The sequence below is a fragment of the Hypanus sabinus genome, chromosome 27, assembly GCF_030144855.1.
Source record: "Hypanus sabinus isolate sHypSab1 chromosome 27, sHypSab1.hap1, whole genome shotgun sequence".
NCBI classification, from domain to species: domain Eukaryota; kingdom Metazoa; phylum Chordata; class Chondrichthyes; order Myliobatiformes; family Dasyatidae; genus Hypanus; species Hypanus sabinus.
Genome location: NC_082732.1, coordinates 37,640,031 through 37,658,838, shown reverse-complemented (window position 1 = coordinate 37,658,838; position 18,808 = coordinate 37,640,031). Strand labels below are relative to the sequence as shown.

General features: G+C 41.3%; 1 protein-coding gene across 2 annotated transcripts in view; it reads left to right on the top strand.

Moving 5' to 3' along the window:
* Window positions 1–18,808, top strand: part of pex14 (peroxisomal biogenesis factor 14) — a 335,420-nt gene that overhangs the window by 195,314 nt on the left and 121,298 nt on the right. For both annotated transcript variants that reach the window (XM_059952238.1, XM_059952239.1), the window contains one exon: window positions 2,212–2,334. In XM_059952238.1, the coding sequence (XP_059808221.1) occupies window positions 2,212–2,334 (123 nt within the window). The remainder of the gene's footprint in view (window positions 1–2,211; window positions 2,335–18,808) is intronic.

Here is an 18,808-nt window from a genome sequence, read left to right as displayed (position 1 = left end):
CAGTCTCTCCTTTTGCAGCAGCACAGTGGAGGTAGTTCTCATGTGGTACAGCTCCCTCTTGTTCAGATTTCCTCCAGTTGCATCTATTGAGTGCAATGTCTTCTCAGTTTTTAGATGTAATCTTGAGTCTCTTCAGGCTGATTTTGATATTATCTTTGAATGAGGTTACCCAGATATTGTGGGGCAGCGCAGTAGTGTTATGATTAGTGCATTGCTTTACAGTGCCAGGGACAGGAGTTCAACTCCCACCACTGACTGTAAGGAGTTCGTACGCTCTCCCTGTGTCGTCTGGGCTGATTGGTCACAGGAGTGTAATTGGATGGAGTGGTCTCGTTAGGTTGCAAGGGCCTGTTTACTGTGCTGTATCTCTAAATAAAATAAATATATTCCAGAGTACTCATTGGAGAACCTTGCATTTGGTGGTGGATGGCATGGTTACAAACAGAACGGAAAGACTGTGTTTGGGTTTGGGTGGGAGATTATGGATGGAAGAGAATTGGGGGGGAGGTAGGTGGGGGGGGGGGGGGGGGTTGGATATAGCTGCTGTACAGCAGAGCCTCAGGTTAAATTTGAAGTGATGCATAGGTGTATAGTACTTAGGTATACAACATCATTTTAGAATCACAGTAACCAATTCACTTTTTGCAAGTAGGTTGGCTGCCAACCCCTCCTCTGTGCCATCCCACCCCACAACATGTTTTCATTTCAGTTACAAAATAAAAATGAATTGTTCAGAATTTTAATAATTTTATCTCCAACATAACATAAATGCACCCTTTTTTATATAGAACACTATAGGCCCTTCAGTCCGTGATGTAGTGCCGACCTTTTGATTAACTCTGAGATCAGTCAAACCCATCCCCCCTACGTAATCAACACACACAAAATGCTGGTGGAACGCAGCAGGCCAGGCAGCATCTATAGGAAGAAGAACTATCGACGTTTCGAGCTGAGACCCTTCATCAGGATCTGACTGTGAAACATCGACAGTGCTTCTTCCTATAGATGCTGCCTGGCCTGCTGCGTTCCACCAGCATTTTGTGTGTGTTGCTTGAATTTCCAGCATCTGCAGATTTCCTCGTGTTTGCCCCCTACATAATCCTTCATTTTCTATCATCAGTGTTTCTTAAATGCCTCTAATGTATCTGCCTCTACCAACAACCCTAGGAGGGTATTCCACGTACCCACCACTCTCTGTGTAAAAAAAAACACTACCTCTGATATCCCCCCTATACTTTTTCTTTATACTTTTTCAAATTATGCCCCTTTGTAGAAGCCATTCCCACCCTGTGAAAAAGTCTCTGGCTATCCACTTAATTTATGTCTCTCATCAGTTTTGGTGTTTTTAAATTTCTCATTCAGGTATATTCCATTCATGTGGGCTACTCCACCCTGTGAATCTGCTGCTTTTAACCTGCTATTCTGATGAATTTAGAGTTAGTGATTGGTGAGCTTTCCAATTTAGTACCCATTTCATTTCCTGCTGCTTCACTCTATTTATCTCAAGGAATGAAATGCTACAGCTAATTTAAAAATGATTGGTAGCAACGTAGAACAAATTAGCTGAAATATCGGAATGAATGTTTAATGATTAAACTTGTTTTAGCTTTTGAATATTCAAAACAGCTCAGATTTCCAAAACATTGGAAACATCTCGCTCTTTATTTGAATTCTGTGGTAAGGATTATAATGATGCCAGGTTCCTTACCATTGTTCAATCAGTGATTTTTGTCATGGCTTTGCCTTGTAGTGGCCTTTGGGTATGGTGATGGTAGCATAATGCTTTACAGTGTGAGGGATTGGGGTTCAATTCCTCCTGCCTTCTCAAAGATTGTGCGTTCACCCCACTATCATGTGGGTGACCTCCGGGTGCTCCAGTTTCCTCCCACGTACTGTTCATTCCAAAGATGTAAGGTTAGTAAGTTGTGGGTATGCTTTGTTGGCGCCAGAAACATGGCAACAGTCACGACCTGCCCCCAACCCAATCCTCGGACTGTATTGGCCATTGATGCAAACAGCGCATTTCACTGTACATGTGACAAATAAAGCTAATGTTTATCTCTGTCTTTGTCATTAAAGGCCTATGAATGATATATTGGATTTTACTTTGGTGACAATTTATTTGTGTTGGCTTCTTCATGTAATAACTCTTAGTTTTGTGTAGAATAATAGTGAAAATGTGCGAAGTTAACTTTTAATTTCTGTCCATAGGTTTAACTGATGAGGAAGTTGAGATTGCACTCCAGCAGTCAAATACTGCCGGTGACGAGGAAATAGCTCCTACCATCCAACCGCACCTGGTGCAGCCCTCATACCTTCCTCCAGTTCCATACAGTATGTATTCCCAGTTACATTCAACAGAGCCATTTCAAAGATGAATGGGACTTGTATTCGATGTGGGCAGTGTGATTGTTTTACCAGAATGAATTTCAAATATGAATGTACCACTAAAATGTTTTTCTGTAATTGAACTTCTACTAAGATTCAATGTTCAATATTTTCCACACTAATTTAAATATAACCCAGCAAGACAAGGAATTCTGTGCATTTCTGCACAATATATTTGAGTTTTTAAGCTCACAAACATGGGGAAATAGTTCATAAAATTACAGTCTACAGTTTATGTCAAGAGTTCCACTAGCAATGCACGTAATGAGTAGTACATGATGAGTCACTCCAAACTTAAGAGAGAAAACTATAGGCCAGTTAGTCTGACCTCAGTGGTTGGCAATATACTGGAGTCGATTATTAAGGATGAAGTCTCAGGGTACTTGAAGACACATGATAAAATAGGCCATAGACAGCATGGTTTCCTCAAGGGAAATCTTGCCTGACAAATCTGTTGGAATTCTTTGAAGAAATGACAAGCAGGGTAGAGAAAGGAGAATCAGTTGATGTTGTGTACTTGGAATTTCAGAAGCCCCTTGACAAGGTGTCACACATGAGGCTGCTTAACAAGCTACGAGCCCATGGTATTACAGGAAAGATTCTCGCATGGATAAAGCAATGGCTGATTGGCAGGGGACAAAGAGTTGGGAATAAAGGGAGTCTTTTTTTTGTTGGTTGCTGGTGACCAGTGGTGTTCCACGGGTGTCTGTGTTGGGACCAGTTTGTTTTTTGGTTTATGTCAATAATTTGGATGATGGAATTGATGGCTATGTTGCAAAGTTTGCAGACGATATGAAAATAGGTGGAGGAAGATAGTTTTGAGGAAGTGGAGAAGCTACAGAAGGACTTAGACAGATGAGAATGGGCTAAGAAATGGGAGATGGCATACAGTGTCAGAAACAGTATGGTCATACTGGTAGGAGAAATGAAAAGGTTGATTATTCTCTAAATGGAGAGAAAATACAAAAATTGAGGTGCAGAGAGACTGGTGGTTAATTTGCAGGTTGAGTCTGAGGTGAGGAAGGCAAGTGCAATGTTAGCATTCATTTCAAGAGGACTAGAATATAAAAGCAAGGACATAATGTTAAGGCTTTATAAAACACTGGTGAAGCCTCAATTGGAGTATTGTGAGCAGTTTTGGACTCCTTATCTTAGAAAGGAGGAGCTGAAACTGGAGATGGTTTAAAGGAAGTTCACAAAAATGATTCCAGGATTGAATGCTTGTCATATGAAGAGAGTTTGATGGCTCTGGGCCTGTATTTACTAAAATTCAGAAGAATGAGGGGTGATCTTATTTGATTTGAAACCGATCAAATGGTGAAAGGCCTTAATAGAGTGGATGTGGAGAGAATATTTCCTGTGATGGGAGAGTCTAAGACCAGAGGACACAACTTCAGAATAGAGGGGTGTCCTTTTAGAACAGAGATGAGGAGGAATTTCTTTAGCCAGAGAGTGATGAATCTGTGGAATTCTTTGCCACAGGCAGCTGTGGAGGCCAAGTCTTTATGTATATTTAAGGCAAAGGTTGATAGATTTGACTTTATGCATATTTAAGGCAGAGGTTGATAGATTCTTAATTGGTTGGGGCATGAAGGGATACGCGGAGAAGGCAGGAGATTGGGCTGGGAGGAAAACTGGGCCAGCCATGATGAAATGGCAGAGCAGACTCGGTGGGCCAAATGGTTGAATTTTTCTCCTGTATCTTTATGGTCTTGCGATAAAGATCTTCTAGTTTCACAAGTTCTGTGCAAGTAACAAGACAATTTCCTCCGCTAATACTTGTACTAAGTCATAGGATTTAAATGTACCATGTTTTGTGTTTTTAAATAGAGCTTCCAATCGCTGCTCACTTGATAACACTTTCATCCCTGGAATCATTCTCGTGAACCCTCCTCTGAACCCTCAACAATGTCAACATTTCCTTCCTTAAATAATGGACCCAAAACTGCTCACAATACTCCATGAGGCCTTACCAGTGCTTTATGAAGCCTCAACATTACATCCTTACTTCACCGAGAAACGCATAAATAAAACTGTTAAACAATAATATATTGTTATTTGGTCCATCTTGTCTGCTCTGCCATTCCATCACAGCTGATCCAATTTTCCTCTCAGCCCCAATCTCTTACCTTGTCCCTGTATCCCTTCATGCCCTGACCAATCTAAAAAATCAAGTCAAGTCAAGTCAGCTTATATTGTCATTTCAACCGTAACTGCTGGTACAGTGCATAGTAAAAATGAGACAATGTTTTTCAGGACCATGGTTTACATGACACAGTACAAAAAACTAGATTGAACTATGTAATAAAAAAAAAACAACCAGAGAAAGCTATAGTAGTCTACAGACCTACACTGGACTGCATAGTGCACAAAAACAGTGCAGGCATTACAATAAATAATAAACAGGACAGTAGGGCAAGGTGTCAGTCCAGGCTTCGGGTATTGAGGAGTCTGATAGCTTGGGGGAAGAAACTGTTATATAGTCTGGTCGTGAGAGCTCAAATGCTTCGGAGCCTTTTCCCAGACGGCAGGAGGGAGAAGAGATTTATGAGGGGTGCATGGGGTCCTTCATAATGCTGTTTCCTTTGCTGATGCAGCGAGTAGTGTAAATGTCTGTGATGGCGGGAAGAGAGACCCCGATTATCTTCTCAGCTGACCTCACGATCAGCTGCAGGGTCTTGCTATCCAAGATGGTGCAATTTCCAAACCAGGCAGTGATGCAGCTGCACAGGATGCTCTCAATAAAACCCCTGTAGATATGTGATGAGGATGGGGGATGGGAGATGGACTTTCCTCAGCCTTCGCAAAAAGTAGAGATGCTGCTGGGCTTTCTTTGCTATGGAGCTGGTGTTGAGGGACCAGGTGAGATTCTCCGTCAGGTGAACACCAAGAAATTTTGTGCTCTTTACAATCTCTACCAAGGAGAGATAGTTAGAGAAACAGCTAGAGAAACTCAGTATATCAGGCAGCATCTGTGGATGCAAATGTATGGTTGGCGTTTTGGGTTGAAATCCTTCATCTGGACTGAAAGAGGTGTGAGGGGGTGGGTTGAGGAGAGGGCCAGTGTAAAAAGGTGGAGGGAGTTGTGGATCCAGAGTTGGCTTGCCACAGAAGGCAAAGTGTGGTTGTAGATGGGTCATATTCTGCATGGAGATTGGTGACCAGCGATGTGCCTCAGGGATCTGTTCTGAGACCCCTTCTCCATGATTTTTATAAATGAACTGAATGAGGAAGTGGAGGGATGGGTGAGTAAATTTGCTGATGACACAAAAGTTGGGGGAGTTGTGGATAGTATGGAGATCTGTCAGAGGTTACAGTGGGACGTTGATAGGATGCAAAACTGGGCTGAGAAGTGGCAGATGGAGTTCAACCCAGATGAGTGTGAGCTGGTTCATTTTGGAAGGTCAAATATGATGTCAGAATATAGTATTAATGGTAAGACTCTTGGCTGCATGGAGGATCAGAGGAATCTTGGGGTCCGAGTCCACAGGACACTCAGGTTGACTGTGTGGTTAAGAAGGCATATGGTGCATTGGCCTTCATCAATCGTGGGATTGAGTTCAAGAGGTGAGAGGTAATGTTACAGCTGCAAAGGACCCTGGTCAGACCCCACTTGGAGTACTGTGCTCAGTTCTGATCACCTCACAACAGGAAGGATGTGGAAACTATACAAAGGGTGCAGAGGAGATTTACGAGGATGTTGCCTGGATTGGGGCGCACGCCTTCTGAGAATAGGTTGAGTGAACTCGGCCTTTTCTTCTTGGAGTGATGGAGGATGAGAGGTGACCTGATAGAGGTGAGTAAGATGATGAGAGACATTAATCGTGTGGATAGTCAGAGGCTTTTTCCCAGGGCTGAAATGGCTAATATTTAAGGTGCTTGGAAGTAGGTAAAGAGGAGATGTCAGGGGTAAGTTTTTTTATGCAGAGAGTGGTGAGTGCGTGGAATGAGTGCAGGTGACAGTGGTGGTGGTAGATACAATAGGGTCTTTTAAGAGACTCCTGGATAGGTACATGGAGCTTAGAAAAATAGAGGGCTATGGGTAACCCTAGATCATTTCTAAAGTAAGTATAAGTTCACCACAGCATTATGGGCCAAAGGGCCTGTATTGTGCTATGTTTCCTATGTTTCTATGGAAGGGGTGGAGCAAGAGCTGGCATTACTGCAACGATTCTGCTTCTCAGTGTCTACCCTCTCTTCTCCACTTCCTATCTTATTCTTGTCTCTATTTCTAACTGATATCACTGTTGTATAAATATTTTTTGGAAATTTTTTCCTGGTTTGCACCATCATATCATAGGATTAGTTGGGATGCACAAAATAAAAAGGAGACTTAGAATGGAAAAGGACCCTATTTTTTCAACCTAGGATATTCCAAATTGTAATGGCATGGCTCATAATTAAAATGCTTCACATCACTAAGCCTCTGACCAAAAATTTAAAAATATTTACTATATATGAAGACTTGCTAATATGAGGGTGTAATTTTAACATGACTGGGAGAAATTATAGAGGTGATGTCAGAGGGAGGATTTTTTACACACAAAGTGGTGAGTGCGTGAATGTGCTGCTGGGGTGGTGGTACATTAGAGACACTGAAGTGACACTTAAATAGGGACATGGATGATAGAAAAATAGAGGGCTATGGAGAAGGAAGGGTTAGATTGTTCTTAGAATATGTTAATAAGCCAGCACAACATTGTGGGCCAAAAGGGTCTTTACTGTCTTTAAGTGGCAGGCTAGATTGAAAAGATCAGGGTGTCGAGACTGGAGGTGAGGGATAGGCTGGTTCTGCTCACTGCCTTGCAACATTTACTCAGACCTGCTCCAGCTGCAGTGATGCCTTTGTGTCTTTCGCAAAACTTCAGTTCTGAGTGCTGCTGCAAAGAAGCAGGCCCTTTGGCCCATCTAGTTGGTGCTGAACTATTATTCTGCTAAGACCTATTGACCTGCACCTGGACCGTGGCCCTCCCTACCTCTCCTGCCCACTTATCTATCCAAATTTTTCTTGTATGTTGAAATTGAACTTGTATCCACCACTTCCGCTGGCAGCTCTCACCACCATCTGAGTAAATAAGTTCTCTGAAACATTATATCTTGCACCCTTAACACCTGACCTCCAGTTCTAGTATCACCCAATCTTAGCGGAAAAAGCCTGCTTGTCTTTACCCTATATATACCGCTTATAAATCTTTTATACTTGTATCAAATCTCTCCTCATTCTTCTATGCTCTGGGGAATACAAAAGTGAAATAGTGAAAGTTCAAGATAAACGATATCCTATACGGATATCCAGACCAGGAAACCATGGATGACAAGGTACATTGAGGGCTAATAATGACAGAAAAGGCAGGAAACAAATAGCAGGCATAAAGGATTGGGACCATAGGAAGTCTAACAGCGGTATAGAAAGTGTAAAATGTACTAGTGGTTGTAGACGGGTTATATTTTGCATGGAGGTCAGTACCAGTGGATGCCTCAGGGATCTGTTTTGGGACCCTTACTCTTCGTGATTTTTATAAATGACCTGGATGAGGAAGTGGAGGGATGGATTAGTAAGTTTGCTGATGACACAAAGGTTGGAGGTGTTGTGGATAGTGTGAAGAGCTGTCAGAGGTTACAGTGGGATATTGATAGGATGCAAAACTGGGCTGAGAAGTGGCAGATGGAGTTCAACCCAGATAAGTGTGAAGTGGTTCATTTCGGTAGGTCAAATATGATGGCAGAATATAGTATTAATGTTAAGACTCTTGGCAGTGTGGAGGATCAGAGGGATCTTTGGGTCCGAGTCCATAGGACGCTCAAATCAGCTGCGCAGGTTGACTCTGTGGTTAAGAAGGTGTATGGTGTATTGGCCTTCATCAATCGTGGAACTGAATTTAGGAGCCGTGAGGTAATGTTGCAGCTATATAGGACCCTGGTCAGACCCCACTTGGAGTATTGTGCTCAGTTCTGGTCGTCTCACTACAGGAAGGATGTGGGAGCCATAGAAAGGATGCAGAAGAGATTTACAAGGATGTTGCCGGGATTGGGGAGCATGCCTTATGAGAATAGGTTGAGTGAACTTGGCCTTTTTTCCTTGGAGTGAAGGAGGATGAGAGGTGACCTGATAGAGGTGTATAAGATGATGAGAAGCATTGATCATGTGGATAGTCAGAGGCTTTTTCCCAGGGCTAAAATTGTTGCCACAAGAGGACACAGGTTTAAGGTGCTGGGGAGTAGGTACAGAGGAGATATCAGGGTTAAGTTTTTTACGCAGAGAGTGGTGAGTGGTAGAATGGGCTGCCAGCAACGGTGGTGGAGGTGGATATGATAGGGTCTTTAAAGAGACTTTTAGATAGGTACATGGAGCTTAGTAATTTCTAAGGGAGGGACATGTTCGGCACAACTTTGTGGGCCTAAGGGCCTGTATTGTGCTGTAGGTTTTCTATGTTTCTAATACAGCCTTAATCTATTCAACCTTTCCCTATAGCTCAGGCCCTCAAGTCATGGCACCAATCTTGTACATCTTCTCTACACTCTTCCAATCTCTTTGATACCTTTCCTGTAGATGAGTGACCAAAACTGAACACAATACTACAAATTAGGCATCACCAATGTCTTATACTTCAACGTAATATTCCATTTCCTGTACTCAAAATATTGATCTATGAAGGCCAATGTGCCAAAAGCTTTCTTTACAACTCCATCTACCTGTGACACCACTTTAAAGGAATTATGGATCTGTATTCGCAGATTCATTTGTTTTACCCTACTCCTCAGTGCCATACCACTCAATGAGTAAGACCTACTTTGTTTGGTCCTCCTAAAGTGCAACACTTCACATATGTCTTCATTAAATTCCATCTGCGATTCTTCAGCTGATTCTTAGAGCTCGTCCAGATCCCATTGCAAGCTTTGATGGTCTTCCTTGTCCAGTCTTGGTGTCTGCAACTTTGATGACATTGCCTTCCAGATCGTTGATATAGATGACAAACAACAATTAACCCAACACCAATTCCTGTGGTATACCAATAATCACAGGCCTCCAGTCAGAGAAGCAGCTATCTACTACCATTCTCTGGCTTCTCCCACAAGACCAATGTCTAAACCAATTTACTACCTCATCTTGAATGCCAAGTGATTGAATCTTCTTGACCAACCTCCTATGTGGGACTGTGGCAAAGGACATGCTGAAATCCAGAGACAAAATCCACTGCCTTGTCTTCATCAACCTTCTTTTTAACTTCCTCAAAAACTCAAAAAGATTGGTTAGATATGACCTACCACGCATAAAGCCATGTTGACAATCCCTAGTCAGTCCCTGTCTGTCCAAGAACTTCTCATATCCAGTCCCTTGGAATACCTTCCAATAACTTACCCACTACTGATGTTCAGGCTCAGCAGCCCACAATTTCCTGGCTTATTCTTAGAATCCTTCTTAAACAATGGAATAACATTACCTCTCCTCCAGTTCTTCGTGGCCAAGGACATTTTAAATATTTCTTCTAGGGCCCATACAATTTCTGCACTAACCTCCCACAGGGTCCGAGGGAACACCTTAACTGGCCATGGGATTTAACCACCCTAATTTGCCTCAAGACACAAACACCTCTTTTCTCTGTAATCTGTATACAGTCCATGAACTCACTGCTCCTTTGCCTTACATCTATAGACTATATCCGCCTCTCAAATAAAAACAGATGTAAAAAATCCATTTAAGTTCTCCCCCCCCATCTCTTTTAGCTCCGTGCATAGATGACCACCCTGATCTTCCAGAGGGCCAATTTTGTCCCTTCCTATCCTTTTGCTCTTAATATAGCTGAAGATGCCCTTGGGATTCTCCTTCATCTTGTCTGCTAGAGCAACCTCATGCATTTGTTTAGCTGTCATGATTTCCTTCATAAATATTCTCTTGCATTTTTTTATACTCATTTGTTCTTTCCTGCCTATAGCTGCTATACATCTTTTTAACCAGGGCCTCAATATCTCCCGAAAACCAAGATACCCAAAACCTATTATCCTTGCCTTTTATTCTGATAGCAACATACAAAATCTGTGCTCTCAAAATTTCACTTCTGAAGGCCTCCCTTGATGTGTAATTTTTCATTCATTCTTTGCTATTTCTTTATTCTACCGTGAATGCCTCCAAGAAAAATTAATCTCAAGATTGTATATTGTGACGTATATGTACTTTAAAAAAATTGACTTTGAACTTTAGAAGTTTTAAGTAAATTTATTACTTAAAGTCCTACCATCTACAGGGCTTATATCACGGTTGCTTTGGAACACTTACATGAATGAGTGTAACTCCAGTAACATTAGTTCAAAGTAATTTATTATCAAAGTATATATACTATATACAACCCTGAGATTTGTCTTCTTGCAGGCAGCCACAAACAAAGGAAGACAATAGACCCTGTTTAAAAAAACCCAAACAATAAAGACCATCAAAGACCCAATATTTCATTAAAGAAGCTCATCATTGTCCAAGACAAATCAGCCCACTTGATTAGCCACCTATTACCCATTGGTGCATCTTGGGTGCAATGTGTGCTATCTACAAACTACCCTGTACTAGCTTATAAAAGCTTTATTACCACTTTGCAATTCCACATTCATTATCTTAGCATTCAAATTTAGAAGTATTTAGGTATTCCCTCTGAATCTTTTTGCCTCATTAGTGGAATTCCCAAGCCAACTGAACTGTGAGAGCAACTTCACCTCACCGACTGCAGCGGTTCAATTAACAATAAACGAAGGCAACATTAGTTTGTAGAATTCATATTATAGAAGCAGCCCTTTTGGACCAATGCTGGAGACTTAAGAGACTGCAGATGCTGGAATATGGAGCAACAGGAGCTCAGTAGGTCGAGCAGCATCTACAAGGAGGAAAGGGATTGTCAGCTTCGAAACACTGCATCAGGGTTCATGCTGCTCGACCCTCTCACTTTGTCCAGCAGATGTCTGTTGGACCTCTGCTGGATTTGCCGGACCCTCCTCCTCTCCTCGTATAACTTTTCTTGGCATAATCCTCTCTTCTGTTCTCCCTGAATGCTTATTTAACCAACTCTTATTGCATCCATACTATTTGCCTAAACAATTCCCTTGTTTGTTAATTCATAGTTATTTTTGCTATAAAGCCTTTGTCTATAATGCCTTTTTAAAGCCCTTGGTGTCTACTACATTCTGGTTTGAACAAATACAACCACATATGCCAATTGCCTTGGAACTACTGCAACAGTTATGCATTTTTTTCCCCTGTGCTCTGATGAGACTCCAATGGATTGGAGGATGTTCTCTTGGCAATGCAGAAAAAAAGTTACTTAACAGATGTTCCAAAATATTGCTCAGGGGTTTTTGTTACTGCACCTGTTCAATAAGATCATATTGGGAACAAGTGCTCGACAAGACCAAACAGGACTGAAATATTAAAGAGTTTTTTGTTGCTATGGTTTAGCATATCTGACAGATGATTTAAAAGCCAATGAATACCCCCAGTTGTCCTGTAATTTAATTTTTCAGATAAATATTCAAGACCTAAAGCCTTCTTCCACTTATAATGAAGCTAGTAAACTTTATTCAGCTATAGTCAACTTGAGGAACATTTGAAGCATTTAATATTGCTGAGTAATTGAGCATTTTACTGAAAATATTACAGAATAAAATGTTGTGTACCTTTCTATCTGCTTGGATAAGTTGGTTGTGCCAGACTTCAGTGGTTTGAAAGGAGAAATAAAAAATCTGCAAATGCTGGAATGTGAAGCAAACCACAAGCAGGTCATTCTGCTTCTGTGGAGGGAAATAAGACTGTCGATAGTTTGGGCTGAGGCCCTTCACCTGGACTGAGACTAGAGGAGAAGGAGGTGGGGGGGGGGGTTGTTGGTGGTAGGAGTGGGATATCAAAAGAACATGGTGTCTCTGGAGCCAACAGTGATATGTGCATGTAGTAAGTGACTTAAACAAAGCCAGGGTGGAGCCAGGAATGTTGGGATAATGATGTGATAACTACAGATTCAGATTAAGAATCATTTATTTATCACATGTACATCAAAACACAGTGAAATGCATCACAAACATGAGAAAATCTGCAGATGCTGGAAATCCAAAACAACACACACAAAATGCTGGATGAACTCAGCAGTCAGGAGGCGTCTTTGGAAAAGAGTTAATAGTTGATGTTTTGGGCCAAGACTCTTCAATGCATCATTTGTGTTAGCAGCGAATACAACTTTAATGATGTGCTGGAGGCAGCCTGCAAATGTTGCCACACATTCTGCACCAACTTAGCATGTCCACCATGTTTACAGAACATCGCAAGCAACAGCAACAAAGCAAGCCTTGTATCGCCCTCTCTCTCATCCATGCAACCACACAGGACAGGCTGTCTCCAGGCCTCTAGCCTCTATCGAAATCATGGACTTGCAGCCCTTGGGCCTTTAAATCCCCCAATGGACTCAGGACTTTGCCTATTGGGCCTGAAGTTGCAATCGATATAGAATCTAGAAGATCAGGTGTGGAGTGTAAGTAGTGAAGGATTAGAGGGTGGAAAGAGGGTTTGCTGGGATGGTATGGATATGGAAGTTAGAATGAGCGGAGGGGGGAGCTTGGGGAATGGTTTGGATAGAATGGGATGGAGAGAGGGTTACCTGAAAAAGGAGACTTCGATATTCATGCTATTGGACTGAAGGCTACCTGGCAGAATATGAGGTGCTGTTCCTCAAGTCTGTGTTTAGCCTCACTTTGTCAGTGGAGGAGGCCAAAGGCAGAGAAGTTAGTGCGTGAGTGTTGGGAGAATTAGATTGTTTTGTCATCTCCTTAATCTTGTTGTAGGGGAGTGAGGAAATGCTTATAATTCCTAAAGGTTCTCAGGTGAAACCCTGAAAAACTTGGACCATTTCCCATGTCTTGGGAACCTCTCAGCAAACACAAACATTTGGCCAACTGAGGATAAAGGTGCTTGGAGATCATAATCTCAAGCCTGGCACAGAACACATGGACTATCAAACAGCAGTAATCCCTGTCCTCAGATACACTTCTGAGACTTGGGCTGCCTCCAAGGTTGGGAAGTGCCAGCAATACACAATCCTGTAAATTCACTGGATAAGTTAACTACATGGCAGTGTCCTTTCTCAGGCCACTATCCCTAACGTCAAAGTCTGAATTACACACAATTTGGAAATGCATTATTTGTTTTCAAGCCTAGCATAGACTTCTGAAAAAGACAGATGGAGAGGAAACATGTCATCCTCAAACCTGAAAAGAAACTCTAAGAAAATTGGCTGTTGAAGAATTTCTGATCATATTTATATCATTATCATTATGGCTTTGTATTGGGATCTGAATAGAATGCAAATCTTTGTAAACTCTGCTTTCTATCTTAAATTTTTATTTATCCTGGCCACATTACTCACTTTTCCTAATGCTTTATTTAGAAAAATTCAGATGTGTTTACACTTATACCTGGTATTTACAGAACTCCCAAGGCATCCTTTTCATGTCTTGGGTTTTACTATCCAAAAATCAAGATGCATTCTTTTATCATAAGTCAAGTTTATAGTCATTTAACTAGATACATGTATACCTTCAAACAAGACGTTTCTCCAGACCAGGTGCACATAGCGCACAGAGACTTAGGAAAGTAAGAATTAAATCTAAAAATGAATTATACATAGATAAATAATGTAAAGTACATAAATTAAATATTGTAGGGTGCAGTACAAATTATCCAGTGACACTTCGAATACAATGCGGCAGGGAGTTCAGAAGCCTAATGGCCTGAGGGGAGAAGCCGTTTCTCATCCTGACCGTTCTTGTCTTTATGCCTCAGAGTCTCCTGCCTGATGGTAGAAAATCAAAGAGGATGCTGGATGAGATTCTTGATAATACTAAGGGTCATGCATATGCAGCACTCCTGATAAATGTCCCCAATGGATGCTAGGGAGACCCCTATGATTCTCTCGGTCAGTTTCACAGTCTTTGGTACGGACTTCTATTGCGATGCTCCCATACCAGATTGAGATGTAGCTTGTCAGGATGCTGTCGATGGTGCTCCTGTAAAATTCAGTTAAGATGTGGGAGGTGGGGAGGTGCTGGATAGGGAGCTTCGCTTGCCTCAATCTCCATGGGAAGTGGAGTAATGGTGTAAATTAAAACTTTAGTGAGTAAATCAGGGGTGTGTGCACAATGCTCATCTTGACATAATATCCCGTGATGTCTCCATATATGTAACTTCTAAGTTGCTTTGTGTGCTCTCACTTGTTAACCTGTGCATAAATACAGAAACTTCCATCCTTCAAGAGTAGGAAAACCTAGGGCATGTTCTGATTTTCCCAAGAGCTTCCCATAGTTTGACTGATTTGTAAGCGGATCTTTCGTTCGTTTTGTTTATTCAGATCTGACACTGGCAGCTAAATTCACAAAAAATTATTCACAAAAAATTTCACGACATGTTAGTGATAATAAACTTGTTTCTGATGCTGATTCTAATAGTTTTCTAATGGTACTGCAGCTACCTTGTATCGGATAGCAGTAGTTCTTCACTTTGTTGTCTTCTGAATAGCAACCTGTGTGTGTGTGTGTGTGTGTCTGTGTGTGCGTGCACCCTTAACTCCTGGTGGAGTCATCGGGGCGCCGTCATTACAAGCTTTTTGCACCGATCTTTTGGTGATTGCTCATCGTACGGCGTGTCTTGGGCATCTGAAACCTGGTGGAGCCCATCCCTCTCCAGGTTTTTTTTATATGAGATCACGTTGTTAGCTTGACACTCAACCCAAGCACGGATGGAGAGCGTGCAGGGGAGCTGACTGGATTCGAACTCTGGACCTCTCACCCCAAAGTCCGGCACTGATGCCACTACGCCACCAGCCGGCGAATAGCACCCTCAGGCAACCATATCCTGAGCCAGAGTTCACAAGATTTCAAAGCATCCAGGGAAGAATCCTGGCGACTAAAAACCTAAAAACTATTTGACCTTTGACTTCCTGCAGTTCAGATTTAATTTGCTAAGAGTAGTTTCAAATTCACAGGTTAGGGAGAATAAGAAATGATTATTTCACCTAGGCAGCTGGGTGGAAGATGTTAAAATGCCAAAGATTTATGGATCTGCATAAATTTTATCCCAGGGTGGAAATAGCTAATATGAGGGGACATCATTTTAAGGTGATTAGAGGAACAAGGGGGATGTCAAAGGTAGGATTTTTAGTGGTGTGTGTGTGTATATATGTGAATGCTCTGCTGGGGGTGTTGGTAGAGGCAGATACATTGGGACAATTTAAGAAACTCTAATGTTGAAACAAAAATGGAGGGCTATGTGGGAAAGAAGGGTCAGATTGATCTTGGAGAATGTTGAAAAGTCGACAAAACATCATGGGCCAAAGGGCTAGTACAATGTTGTACTGTTTTATATTCGACTATTAAAATTGGTCAGAGATACAACACTTAAGGCTAGGCTGGGCTTCAATACTGTCATTCCAAGACAGTAAGTATGCCAGCAGGTGATCAGCAACAGACATTCATCTAGAACCTTGTCTCAAAATTTCTCTATTGACTAGTGCTAGCTGTACGAACCAATTATTTATAAACTGAATGATTCCTTTGTTTTCACTTCATAACTGCCAGTTTTGGTCAAAGCAGACCTGGGTGTTAAAACTTTTCTGATATCCTTGGACATTACACTAAAGTTCACATTTTACCAGCAGATCTCCAATATCTTGTTATTTATCCAAGAACCATCAATTTGAGCTACAATTGAAGTTCTCTTCAATTGTTCTGTCCTTATTGTGTATTTTGGAATTCTTGCAATGTAAAATGCTCTCTTGACCCAAGGATAACTGGCCATTCAACAGCATTGATAATCTGTGAAGGAAGATCTCATTTGACATTTCAAGAGCATCAGTACTAGTTTAGTGTCATGCTTTATGAAGCAAAGTTTCTTTGTTTTACAAAACTGGACACTAGAGTGGGGATGATGTTAAGGATTTATACTTTTTAGAAGATCATCCGGTCTTAATTATATTTCTACCACTTTAAAGTTTATTTTTAGTGTATGAGAATCTGTGGCTCATTCTGAATTTCCCAATGTGCTTATGAGCCACTGCTGAGTTGGATTTGGGATGGCTGAATCTGTTCAGTGGGGAATCCTTTCTTAACATTTCACCGATGTGTAGAGTTATAGAACAGCACAGAAGCAGCCCCTCCGGCCCATCTAGTTTGTGCCACACTATTAATCTACTTAGTCCCCGTCCACATGCTCCCCCCATACCTCTTCCATCCATATGCTTATCCAATTTTCTCTTAGGTGTTGAAATCGAATCTGCAACCACCACTTCTGCTAGCTGCTCGTTCCCCTTAAATATTTCACCTTTTAAGCTTAGCCCATGGTTTTAATCTCACCCAACCTCCGTGGAAAAAGCCTGCTTGCATTTACCCTATCTATACCACTCATAATTTTGTATACCTCTGTCTACTTCCCCTCATTCTCCTATGTTCTAGGGAATTAAGTCCTAACGTATTCAACCTTTTCCTATAACTTAGATCCTCAAATCTTGGCAACATCATTGTAAATTTTCTCTGCACTTTTTCAATCTTATTGATATCTTTCCTGTAGGTAGGTGACCAAAACTGCACACAATACTCCAAATTAGGTCTTACCATTGTCTTAAAACAACTTCAACATAACATCCTAACTCTTGTCCTCAATAAGTTGATGAATGAAGGCCAATATGTCAAAAGCTGTCCTTATGATCGTATAGTGCCTTGAAAAGATATTAGGCCTCCACAATTATTTTCACATTTTATTGTCTCATTTTCTAAACTTAAAATACAGTCGGCTCTCCTTATCCGTGAGTTCCGCATCCGCGAATTCAACCAACCGTGAATCGAAAAAACACGGAAGTGCTCTTCCAGCTCTTGTTGTTCGAGCATGAACAGACATTTTTTCCTTGTCATTATTTCCTAAACAAAGCAGTATAACAACTATTTTACATAGTATTTACATTGTATTAGGTATTATAAGTAATCTAGAGATGATTTAAAGTATACGGGAGGATGTGTGTGAGTTATCGTGAATTGGGATTGAAAAAAATCAGAAGTTCTTTTACTAAGTAAGTTGGAACAGGTACATCCAGTATTATATAGCGTCAGTTAGTCAAACGTTTGGCTTAGTATATAGTATATATTTTACCTTCCTATGCATATAAAACGCTTAAGAATGTATGTTTCAGCGCCGGGCTCAGGAACAAAAGTTCCCGGGTTCAATCCAGTGACAGACCGCTATTGAGTGCGCTCTCCATCTGTGCTGGGTTGATGTGAAGGATCAAAAACTCAAAACCCCAAAACCCAATAATTGAACCACTGCATTGCTTAGTAATAATTGTAGCTTTCATTGGGGCAGGGCCTATCTCACTTTATCCTTCAAAATTGTTCCGATCATTGACCAGCATAGCCTAACGCTCTTACAATGACCAATGGCGTTTCACCTCTTTCCGATTGCTTCATTATTCCCATTATTGCTTCATTTATTTTCAATCGTGATCGTGGTTATTTTCGTGAACAGAAACACCGCAGGGTCCTAATGTCCACCGCACTGAGACAGGTTAAATAAGGTCTGGGGTTCCACTGGGTCCTAAGGACCATCGCATTGAGATAGGTTGAATAAGGGTCTTGAGCATCCGCATTTTTTGGTATCTGCAAGTGGTCCCGGAACCAATCCTTCGCGGTTAAGGAGGGCCGACTGTATATTGAAGTAGGATTTTTGAACTAATTTTACAAAACTTTGTGAATTATGTCAAATCAAAAGAAAAAAATCAAAACCTGTCAAAAATTTACTAAAACTAAAAACCAAAATTGTGAGGTGAAAAATTATTCATCCTATTTGCATGTAGAAAATCAAATGGATGATTTCTTTCTCTGTAAGGCCCAGCAGTTTTCAACGGACTAAACCAAAATAGAGGCAAAATAGCATTTGAGGCAAGTCAGGGAAATGATCATTGAGAAGCACAATCGAGGGAAGGGTACAAGAGGCATTGAATATACCTTGGAGCTTAGTGTAGATCATTGTGAAACCATAGCAAAACTGACCAGGTCAGGCCGCTCCTCTAAACTTAGTCCCCAGCGAAGAATGACACTTGTAAGTGAGGCTAATCAACAGTCACTCTGAGTGAGCTGCTGAAGTCAGTGGCTGCAAATGGAGATGAAGTTCATGACTCCACAATCTCTAAGGCCTTGCAGAAAAAAGTTATTCATGGAAGAGCGACAAGGAAGAAGCCCTGGCTTTAAAAATACATGTCCTTGCCCATAAAGACTTCGCAAAGCATCACTTAGGAGAAACTGTAAAGATATGGAAGAAGGTCTTGTTGACGGATGAGACTAAAGTGGAACTTCATGGCCTTAACACTAAGCGGTATGTGTGGTGTAATTATCAGAAGGCAGCTACTAGAGA